Genomic DNA, 12500 nt, shown 5'->3' on the forward strand with positions numbered 1-12500 from the left:
CTATAACAGAGACCTGGCTCAATCTGAAAGATAGAGAGATGCCCTCTGAATGTCACATACAAGGCTATAAATTATTCCACACTGACAGGGTCAACAGGAAAGGTGGTGGAGTAGCGATGTATGTCAGAGACAATTTAAATTGTTGTGTTAGACAAGATATTAAATTAGAAGCGTCAGCCACTGAATCTGTTTGGTTACAGCTTCTCGAGGGCCGAGAAAAACTAATTTTGGGTGTGATTTACAGGGCCCCAAATCTTGATAGGGAGTGCAGTAAACTTCTATGGGACGAAATTCGTAAGGCATCTACATACGAAAATGTTGTGCTAATGGGAGATTTCAACTATAGACAGATTGACTGGAGCAATTTGACAGGAAATTTAGAGTCAGGTGACTTTCTTGATACGATCCAGGATTGTTTTTTAAAACAGTTTGTGACAGAGCCAACTAGGGGAAATAACCTCCTTGACTTGGTTCTTGCCAGTAGGGAAACACTAATTAATAATCTTGAGGTTAATGATGAGCTTGGGGAAAGTGATCACAAATCACTCAGTTTTAATATATCATGGAATTCCCCTAATAATGGCAATCAAGTCTCCGTCCCTGACTTTCGCTTGGCTGATTTCATAGGACTGAAAAATTACTTAGGTGGGCTGAACTGGAATGACCTGACTAAGGGTCAGGTAGGTGGTGATGGTTGCCGATATGATGCTTTCCAGGGCATAGTTCTAGCTGCTCAGTCAAATTATGTTCCAAATAGGGAAATCAGATCAAACAAAAATGATCCTAAATGGATGAACAATAGATTAAAATATCTGATTGGTCAAAAGAGAGGCATATATAGGCAAATCAAAAGAGGAGAGGGGCAATTGAGAAATCGATATATTCAGTTAAAGAGAGAAATAAAAAAGGGAATTAGAAAAGCAAAAAGAGATTATGAGGTTAAAGTTGCAAGAGAATCGAAGACTAACCCAAAAGGATTCTTTCAGGTATACAGAAGTAAGATCAGGGACAAGATAGGCCCACTCAAAAGTTCCTCGGGTCAGCTCACTGACAGTGATAAGGAAATGTGTAGAATTTTTAACACATACTTCCTCTCAGTTTTTACACAGGAGGATACCAGCGATATTCCAGTAATGATAAATTATGTAGAACAGGACGATAATAAACTGTGTACTATTAGGGTCACAAGTGACATGGTCCTTAGGCAAATAGATAAATTAAAACCTAACAAATCCCCAGGCCCTGATGAACTGTATGCAAGGGTTCTAAAGGAATGTAAAGAGGAGCTTAGCACACCTTTGGCTAATCTTTTCAACATATCACTACAAACTGGCATGGTGCCAGATAAGTGGAAAATGGCAAATGTGATACCTATTTTCAAAACAGGTGACAGGTCCTTAGCTTCGAACTATAGACCAATAAGCCTAACCTCCATAGTGGGAAAATTTATGGAATCAATAATTGCCGAGGCAGTTCGTAGCCACCTTGAAAAGCATAAATTAATCAACGAATCTCAGCATGGTTTTACAAAGGGGCGTTCCTGCCTTACGAATTTATTAACTTTTTTCACTAAGGTATTTGAGGAGGTAGATCATGGTAATGAATATGATATTGTGTATATGGACTTCAGTAAGGCTTTTGACAGGGTCCCACATCAGAGACTATTGAGGAAAATTAAAGCACATGGAATAGGAGGAGAAATTTTTTCCTGGATAGAGGCATGGTTGACAAATAGGCAGCAGAGAGTTTGCATAAATGGGGAGAAATCAGAGTGGGGAAGTGTCACGAGCGGTGTTCCACAGGGGTCAGTGTTGGGCCCCCTGCTGTTCACAATCTACATAAACGACATAGATGAGGGCATAAAGAGCGACATCGGCAAGTTTGCCGATGACACCAAAATAGGCCGTCGAATTCATTCTGACGAGGACATTCGAGCACTCCAGGAAGATTTGAATAGACTGATGCAGTGGTCGGAGAAGTGGCAGATGCAGTTTAATATAGACAAATGCAAAGTTCTAAATGTTGGACAGGACAATAATCATGCCACATATAAACTAAATAATGTAGATCTTAATATTACGGATTGCGAAAAAGATTTAGGAGTTCTGGTTAGCAGTAATCTGAAACCAAGACAACAGTGCATAAGTGTTCGCAATAAAGCTAATAGAATCCTTGGCTTCATATCAAGAAGCATAAATAATAGGAGTCCTCAGGTTGTTCTTCAACTCTATACATCCTTGGTTAGGCCTCATTTAGATTATGCTGCACAGTTTTGGTCACCTTATTACAGAATGGATATAAATTCTCTGGAAAATGTACAAAGGAGGATGACAAAGTTGATCCCATGTATCAGAAACCTTCCCTATGAGGATAGACTAAGGGCCCTGAATCTGCACTCTCTAGAAAGACGTAGAATTAGGGGGGATATGATTGAGGTGTATAAATGGAAGACAGGAATAAATAAAGGGGATGTAAATAGTGTGCTGAAAATATCTAGCCTAGACAGGACTCGCAGCAATGGTTTTAAGTTGGAAAAATTCAGATTCAGGAAGGATATAGGAAAGTACTGGTTTGGTAATAGAGTTGTGGATGAGTGGAACAAACTCCCAAGTACCGTTATAGAGGCCAGAACGTTGTGTAGCTTTAAAAATAGGTTGGATAAATACATGAGTGGATGTGGGTGGGTGTGAGTTAGACCTGATAGCTTGTGCTACCAGGTCGGTTGCCGTGTTCCTCCCTTAAGTCAATGTGACCTGACCTGACTAGGTTGGGTGCATTGGCTTAAGCCGGTAGGAGACTTGGACCTGCCTCGCATGGGCCAGTAGGCCTTCTGCAGTGTTCCTTCGTTCTTATGTTCTTATGTTCTTATGTTAGTACCGCAAGCGACTACTCAGGAAGGAACCGCACCTTCACAACCATAACTTGGTGTTTCTGACGTGAGTCTCTTTGTTTCTTTGCCTGTACGTCTGTTTCATTGTCTGTACAACTGTACGTCTGTTTCATTGTCTGTACATCTGTACGTCTGTGTCATTGTCTGTACGTCTGTTTCATTGTCTGTACGTTTATTGCATTGCACGTCTGTATGTACGTCTAAAGGATTAATATACCCGTTTCTTCTGAAAATAATAATTATATTATTATTATTATTATTATTATTATTATTATTAGTAGTAGTAGTAGTAGTAGTAGTAGTAGTAGTAGTAGTAGTAGTAGTAGTAGTAGTAGTAGTGGTAGTAGTAGTAGTAGTAGTAGTAGTAGTAGTAGTAGTAGTGGTAGTAGTAATAATCATAAATTAATGCTGTTATTTCCACAGACGTGCTGTGATGAACGACGATAGGGTAGGAAGGGCTGACATTGGACAGATGTGCAGGTGAGGAAATATCTGCTGTTTGTGTAGATCTGCAACTCACTATGATAACATGAACATAGATAATAAGTACGTTTATGGAGCAACTTCCAATGTGAACAGACTGACTGATGTAGTGGCCAGGCTTAGGCTTGGTTACAAGTACTTCTGGCAGTTTGACACACGCAAAGATGATGATCAAAACACTGTCTTGAGCACTATGTGCTTAATTGTCCACTTACTGAGGAATATAGAATAACAAGATATTAATAATAATAAGATGCCAGATATATTAAGTAAATTTCCTAAATTATTCAAAAGGCCTAGGAACTAGGCCCATTTTATGGGGCCTAGTTCCTAGGCTATTGTATATCCATGTGCTCGTGCACTACCGTCCACAGGATGGATATGTGAGTGCACAATAAACTAGCCACTTCGCTGGCAAAATCTAAAATCTCTCTCTCTCTCTCTCTCTCTCTCTCTCTCTCTCTCTCTCTCTCTCTCTCTCTCTCTCTCTCTCTCTCTCTCTCTCTCTCTCTCTCTCTCTCTCTCTCTCTCTCTCTCTCTCTCTCTCTCTGTGATTCTGCTTTGTATAGCTGTATAATCACTATATTATATCATCACTATACTCTCGTTATACACTTTGATGAGTATGACACACGTGTATCACTCTTGTATACAGGACGGACTTCGATCCCAGCGTACAGATCTTTGCTTAAAGAGCCTATGGACGTGGTCGACGTGAAGGCAATCTCAGTAAATTGAACTTGAAATAGTTTGTGGATCGACTGGGACAAAATCGAGAAAGAATTATTGAATATTTCCTGGGATGTGGTCCTGAGCATCATTAGTCCACACCAGTGTATGGGACAGCTGAATACTGAAACATACAATGTCTTTGTAAAATAATACCTGGTGAGAAACACTACAAGATCTCTTGTCAAAAGAGAACGTACAAGAATGTACAGAAGACGATAAAGGTTTACTGAACAGCTGTAAAAAGGGAAAGATAATCTACACACAAATGTAGAACAGAAACTAAAACATCTACACCAGACGCAGGAAGCACACCAAAGGGTCAGAAAATTGTATAAAAAATGCTAAAAATAAATTTTCAGTATTCTAACGTAAAAGAACAGAAAGAGTACCATTAACGAAAGTAAAATCCAGCCTTAGCAAAGTAAAAAAAAAAAAAGTTCAGTGCCCCCTGGACGGGGTGCTGACGCCTTTCCTGTTTATCATCCTCGTAACATAGATAGCAAAACTAGCTACAGCTTCCTGCCATCTTGTGATTCATCACTCATATTCAGCACGGATGCGCATCTCTCTCTCTCTCTCTCTCTCTCTCTCTCTCTCTCTCTCTCTCTGATAAAGGGCTCTTGATAAGATGATTAGGGGATACATTTCCCATCCTTGAATGCCCCCCATTCCACAGGCGCTGTATAACTAAGGTGTCAACATTTTTCTGGAAACATGGTGATTGAGTAAATGATGGTGAATGTATCTTCTAATTAATAATCAATAATAATAATAATAATAATAATAATAATAATATAAAAAATTTCTCCTTTCTGTGAGTAGTGAGGTCCAGTCTGTGAGCGTGGTTAAGGACCTGAAGGAGGATCCCGGGCTGGTGGGCAGTATCCTGGCCCACGAGATGGGCCACAACTTGGGCATGAGGCATGACGACGAGGGACAACGATACCTGGGGCATCAATGCCAATGTCCCACCTCCATGTGCATCATGAACTCCAGTGTTAGGTCAGTACCCACGCTCACTACCCCATCAGGTTAAGCAGTGATGCGTCTGGAGGTTAAATGGATGGGTAACCTTGTCCCACTAACTGCTAGCGAAGCTGGACGAGGTTTTGATCTTTGCAGACGTTTTTACTGGACAACTTCCAGTGAACCCGAAATTGTGCAGGAAGAACCAAAATGTCGAGTTATTTGTGTTTTGTCACGGTAGTCTGCTGATGCCGCTACCATGCCTCTATGTGGTACCCTTGTATGGTAATACCTTTGTATGGTTGTCCATTTGTATGGTAGTACCTTTGTATGATAGTACCATTGTATGATAGTACCTTTGTATGGTTGTCCATTTGTATGGTAGTACCTTTGTATGATAGTACCTTTGTATGGTTGTCCATTTGTATGGTAGTACCTTTGTATGATAGTACCTTTGTATGGTTGTCCATTTGTATGGTAGTACATTTGTACGGTTGCCCATTTGTATGGTGGTACCTTCGTATGGTAGTACCTTTGTATGGGTATCCATTTGTATGGTAGTATCTTTGTATTGTAGTACCTATGTATGGTTGTCCATTTGTATGGTTGTACCTTCGTACTTTCTCATGTTCTTATGTAAATACATACGTGGTTTTTTGATAATGACCTGCCTTGTATGATCCAGTGGGCCTGCTGCAGTGTTTCTCCATTCTTATGGTCTTTGTATGATAGGAATCTGTATGGTAAACCATCGGTCATGGGCAGTGTTAATGGAATTAGTGAAATGAATAAGTCTCATCCTTGCTTCAGAAGCACGGGAGATTTCCGTGTCTGGGTGTTATGGTTCAGTTATATGTTAATTCCTGCTAGAATAATTTGTATCAGTTATTTATCTTTTATCCCTGCAGTGATGTATACAATCCCAGGATAGCCTGGAGCTCCTGTAGTAGGGAATACGTCGACAATATGCTGGAGACGACAGCCTATGACTGCCTGAAGAACGTACCGACGAGGATGATGTCAGAGGCTAGCTGTGGGGATGGGGTGGTGGACGTGTCTGCTGGGGAGCAGTGTGACTGCGGTCCCCCGGAGTTCTGTCACAACCCCTGTTGCGTCCCCACCACCTGTAGGCTAGCAGCCAACGCCTCCTGCGCCTCTGGTTCCTGCTGTGACACTCAGGTGACAGAGATATTCAATTTAGCGCTTTAGGTTCGATCGATCCTGTGAACTCCAACAAAAGAGATAAGAGTTGATTCATGATAGTTGATACGTTAACCAAAAAAAAGTACTCTGAACGAAAAAGTAGAATATAACTTTGGTGCGTCTGAGTCTATCACGAGGAATAACATTAAGAAACAAATAAATAATGAAAATGAATGCTGTAGGAATGCAGTTAGAAGCCTGAGTAGTATCCTTCACTTGTAATATAAACAAAAAAAAAATGTTGAGTATCTTCTGTGTTTTATTAGATATCTGATTCCCATCTTAATGAATGATAGATGAGAAACTGGCATATTTTCCTATCTAATTCTTTCAGTTCATGATAGTCTCTACTGCTGTATCAGCTTTCCTTGTCGTGGTAAGAGTAATGTTTACTTCTGGACGAACAAGTTTATTGATGTTCTGTTATACGTGAAAAACTCTAAGAGAATGTTTTGTAAGAAAATTGGTGTTAAATTTGGAACATGGTCCTTTTATAATTTACTGCAGAGGTGTCAGCCCAAGAAAGTCGGGTCAGAGTGCCGGGAGGCGAAGAGTGAGTGTGACCTGCCAGAGTACTGCTCGGGGGAGTCAGAGTACTGCCCCGACGATGTACTCAAGAGTGACGGATCCACCTGTTGGGGAGGCAAGGTGAGTCAATTCTGCAGGTGTGTCAGGGTGAGTCTGGCATCCACTTTTACCCCCCTCATCCTGACCTTTATCATGATTCACCTCAAGATCATCACCCTGACCACTCCTGACCCTCTTCCCTGCCACCCTAATCCTCTTCCCTGCCACTCTGGCCCTATTCCCTGTTACCCTGACCCTCTTTCCTGCTACCCTGAACCTCTTCCCTGCCACTCTGACCCTCTTCAATGCCACCCTGACCCTCTTTCAGGCTACCCTAACCATTTTCCCTTCCACCCTGACCCTCTTCCCTGCTACCCTGACCCTCTTCCTTGCCACCCTGACTCTCTTCCCTGCTACCCTGACCCTCTTCCCTGCCACCCTGACCCTCTTCCCTGCCACCCTGACCCTCTTCCCTGTCACCCTGACCCTCTTCCCTGCGACCCTAATCCCTCATCCCACTGCTTTCATCCCACTTCATGACAACAACCTCCACACAACAGATAATCACAAGCTTTGCGTTACTCAATAATTTTATCATTTCTTCCCGTTGTCAGAGCCACACTGGTAGCAGCAAGCCCTTATCTCCCTGGATCTCCCCCCGTCAGGGCCACTGCTACAAGGTGCCAGGATAAAAGCAACGGTTTCTAAACGTTTATTTCATCCCTTAGGGCCACTGTTATGAGGGCCAGTGTGGGAGCCACGAGGGTCGGTGCAAGTACGTGTGGGGCCCCGACGCACGTGTGGGTAACCAGGAGTGCTTCAAGAAGCTCAACGTGCAAGGTAATGGTCACGGTAACTGTGGTCGGCGCCCCACCCGCGACGAGCAGTACCAACCCTGTGACCAGAGGTAAACAAACCCGTACTACCCACTCTAGTATTATTATTATTATTATTATTATTATTATTATTGATTGGTTCGTTCATATATATATATATATATATATATATATATATATATATATATATATATATATATATATATATATATATATATATATATATATATATATATATATATATATATATATATATATAATTATTATTATTTGCAGTAGCTATAGTAATTTTAATAATAATATAGCTAGTAATAAAAGCATTTCATCAGTAATAATACCAGTTTCTCTTTATTATTTGTCGTAGTAGTTTCAATAATATTACTGGTAATAATAAAAGCCTTATTTATGATTAGTATTCTTAGTATAAATTATTATTACTGTTGTGTGGGTCAGCTCGGTGTTGTGTGGTACTCTTCACTGTCTGCCATATAGTCGGGCACTTTCTCTAGACGTGCTTGGCTAGGTGTGTGTGTGTGTAAGAGAGTGATATATATATATATATATATATATATATATATATATATATATATATATATATATTATATATATATATATATATATATATATATATATATATATATATTATTATTATTATTTTTTTTTTATTATCACACTGTTCCCACCAAGGCAGGGTGGCCCGAAAAAGAAAAACTTTCACCATCATTCACTCCATCACTGTCTTGCCACTTTACACTACAGTTTTTAAACGCAACAGAGTGCAGGCACTGTACTTCCCATCTCCAGGACTCAAGTCCGGCCTGCCGGTTTCCCTGAATCCCTTCATAAATGTTACTTTGCTCACACTCCAACAGCACGTCAAGTATTAAAAACCATTTGTCTCCATTCACTCCTATCAAACACGTCTCCTCTGGAAGTCCAAGCCCCTCGCACCAAAACCTCCTTTACTATTCCTAGGCCGAGCCTTCCTTCCACTACAGAGATACACTCTTGAAGTCATGTTTCGCTCCATTCTCTCTACATGTCCGAACCACCTCAGTGGACAACAGTTTTGGTAATCCCGCATCCTCCTAACTTCCAAACTACGAATTCTCTGCATTATATTCACACCACACATTGCCCTCAGACGACATCTCCACTGCAGCCTTCTCCTCGCTGCAACATTCATCACCCATGCTTCACACCCATATAAGAGCGTAAAACTATACTCTCATACATTCCCCTCTTTGCCTCCAAGGACAAAGTTCTTTGTCTCCACAGACTCCTAAGTGCACCACTCACTCTTTTTCCCTCATCAATTCTATGATTCACCTCATCTTTCATAGACCCATCCGCTGACACGTCCACTCCCAAATATCTGAATACGTTCACCTCCTCCATACTCTCTCCCTCCAATCTGATAAATCTTTCATCACCTAATCTTTTTGTTATCCTCATAACCTTACTCTTTCCTGTATTCACCTTTAATTTTCTTCTTTTGCACACCCTGCATATATATATATATATATATATAAGACCCTCGCATTTACTATATATATATTAAACAACCAAGGTGACATCACACATATACTTTTACTATACATATATATACTATCCACGTATCTTCACTATAACCTACCTCCTACACCATATACTTGCAACATCTGCCACATTGCCCACCTATCCACCCTGTCATACGCCTTTTCCAAATCCATAAATGCCACAAAGACCTCTTTAGCCTTATCTTACTGTTCACTTATTGTTTCATGTAAACACACTGGCCGATTCCCACTCTTAAGGTACAGGGTGGCCCGAAAAAGAAAAACTTTCACCATCATTCACTCCATCACTGTCTTGCCAGAAGGGTGCTCCATTTGTTCTCTAGGCTTCCTTAACTTGTTAATCTCACTCCAAAACTTTTTCTTATTTTCAACAAAATTTGTTGATAACATCTCACCCACTCTCTCATTTGCTCTCTTTTTACATTGCTTCACCACTCTCTTAACCTCTCTCTTTTTCTCCATATACTCTTCCCTCCTTGCATCACTTCTACTTTGTAAAAACTTCTCATATGCTAACTTTTTCTCCCTTACTACTCTCTTTACATCATCATTCCACCAATCGCTCCTCTTCCCTCCTGCACCCACTTTCCTGTAACCACAAACTTCTGCTGAACACTCTAACACTACATTTTTAAACCTACCCCATTCCTCTTCGACCCCATTGCCTATGCTCTCATTAGCCCATCTATCCTCCAATAGCTGTTTATATCTTACCCTAACTGCCTCCTCTTTTAGTTTATAAACCTTCACCTCTCTCTTCCCTGATGCTTCTATTCTCCTTGTATCCCATCTACCTTTTACTCTCAGTGTAGCTACAACTAGAAAGTGATCTGATATATCTGTGGCCCCTCTATAAACATGTACATCCTGAAGTCTACTCAACAGTCTTTTATCTACCAATACATAATCCAACAAACTACTGTCATTTCGCCCTACATCATATCGTGTATACTTATTTATCCTCTTTTTCTTAAAATATGTATTACCTATAACTAAACCCCTTTCTATACAAAGTTCAATCAAAGGGCTCCCATTATCATTTACACCTGGCACCCCAAACTTACCTACCACACCCTCTCTAAAAGTTTCTCCTACTTTAGCATTCAGGTCCCCTACCACAATTACTCTCTCACTTGGTTCAAAGGCTCCTATACATTCACTTAACATCTCCCAAAATCTCTCTCTCTCCTCTGCATTCCTCTCTTCTCCAGGTGCATACACGCTTATTATGACCCACTTCTCGCATCCAACCTTTACTTTAATCCACATAATTCTCGAATTTACACATTCATATTCTCTTTTCTCCTTCCATAACTGATCATTTAACATTACTGCTACCCCTTCCTTTGCTCTAACTCTCTCAGATATATATATATATATATATATATATATATATATATATATATATATATATATATATATATATATATATATATATATATATATATATATATTTTATTATCACACTGGCCGATTCCCACCAAGGCAGGGTGGCCCGAAAAAGAAAAACTTTCACCATCATTCACTCCATCACTGTCTTGCCAGAAGGGTGCTTTACACTACAGTTTTTAAACTGCAACATTAACACCCCTCCTTCAGAGTGCAGGCACTGTACTTCCCATCTCCAGGACTCAAGTCCGGCCTGCCGGTTTCCCTGAACCCCTTCATAAATGTTACTTTGCTCACACTCCAACAGCACGTCAAGTATTAAAAACCATTTGTCTCCATTCACTCCTATCAAACACGCTCACGCATGCCTGCTGGAAGTCCAAGCCCCTCGCACACAAAACCTCCTTTACCCCCTCCCTCCAACTTTTCCTAGGCCGACCCCTACCCTGCCTTCCTTCCAATACAGACTGATACACTCTTAAAGTCATTCTGTTTCGCTCCATTCTCTCTACATGTCCGAACCACCTCAACAACCCTTCCTCTGCCCTCTGGACAACAGTTTTGGTAATCCCGCACCTCCTCCTAACTTCCAAACTACGAATTCTCTGCATTATATTCACACCACACATTGCCCTCAGACATGACATCTCCACTGCCTCCAGCCTTCTCCTCGCTGCAACATTCATCACCCATGCTTCACACCCATATAAGAGCGTTGGTAAAACTATACTCTCATACATTCCCCTCTTTGCCTCCAAGGACAAAGTTCTTTGTCTCCACAGACTCATAAGTGCACCACTCACCCTTTTCCCCTCATCAATTCTATGATTCACCTCATCTTTCATAGACCCATCCGCTGACACGTCCACTCCCAAATATCTGAATACATTCACCTCCTCCATACTCTCTCCCTCCAATCTGATATCCAGTCTTTCATCACCTAATCTTTTTGTTATCCTCATAACCTTACTCTTTCCTGTATTCACCTTTAATTTTCTTCTTTTGCACACCCTACCAAATTCATCCACCAATCTCTGCAACTTCTCTTCAGAATCTCCCAAGAGCACAGTGTCATCAGCAAAGAGCAGCTGTGACAACTCCCACTTTGTGTGTGATTCTTTATCTTTTAACTCCACGCCTCTTGCCAAGACCCTCGCATTTACTTCTCTTACAACCCCATCTATAAATATATTAAACAACTACGGTGACATCACACATCCTTGTCTAAGGCCTACTTTTACTGGGAAATAATTTCCCTCTTTCCTACATACTCTAACTTGAGCCTCACTATCCTCGTAAAAACTCTTCACTGCTTTCAGTAACCTACCTCCTACACCATACACCTGCAACATCTGCCACATTGCCCCCCTATCCACCCTGTCATACGCCTTTTCCAAATCCATAAATGCCACAAAGACCTCTTTAGCCTTATCTAAATACTGTTCACTTATATGTTTCACTGTAAACACCTGGTCCACACACCCCCTATCATTCCTAAAGCCTCCTTGTTCATCTGCTGTCCTATTCTTCGTCTTACTCTTAATTCTTTCAATAATAACTCTACCATACACATTACCAGGTATACTCAACAGACTTATCCCCCTATAATTTTTGCACTCTCTTTCATCCCCTTTGCCTTTATACAAAGGAACTATGCATGCTCTCTGCCAATCCCTAGGTACCTTACCCTCTTCCATACATTTATTAAATAATTGCACCAACCACTCCAAAACTATATCCCCACCTGCTTTTAACATTTCTGTCTTTATCCCATCAATCCCGGCTGCCTTACCCCCTTTCATTTTACCTACTGCCTCACGAACTTCCCCCACACTCACAACTGGCTCTTCCTCACTCCTACAAGAGGTTATTCCT

At 40.9% G+C, this 12500-nt stretch overlaps 1 protein-coding gene across 1 annotated transcript in view; it reads left to right on the forward strand.

Annotated features, from left to right (window-relative positions):
- The window catches only part of LOC128695648 (uncharacterized), a 34903-nt gene that overhangs the window by 14292 nt on the left and 8111 nt on the right, over positions 1–12500 (forward strand). Inside the window, exons 5-11 of the mRNA XM_070093152.1 lie at positions 2875–2936; positions 3314–3370; positions 4928–5107; positions 5980–6250; positions 6782–6922; positions 7570–7748; positions 8131–8195. Coding sequence (XP_069949253.1) covers positions 2875–2936; positions 3314–3370; positions 4928–5107; positions 5980–6250; positions 6782–6922; positions 7570–7748; positions 8131–8195 — 955 coding nt within the window. The remainder of the gene's footprint in view (positions 1–2874; positions 2937–3313; positions 3371–4927; positions 5108–5979; positions 6251–6781; positions 6923–7569; positions 7749–8130; positions 8196–12500) is intronic.

Source organism: Cherax quadricarinatus, chromosome 42, assembly GCF_038502225.1.
Source record: "Cherax quadricarinatus isolate ZL_2023a chromosome 42, ASM3850222v1, whole genome shotgun sequence".
Classification (NCBI taxonomy): Eukaryota; Metazoa; Arthropoda; class Malacostraca; order Decapoda; family Parastacidae; genus Cherax; species Cherax quadricarinatus.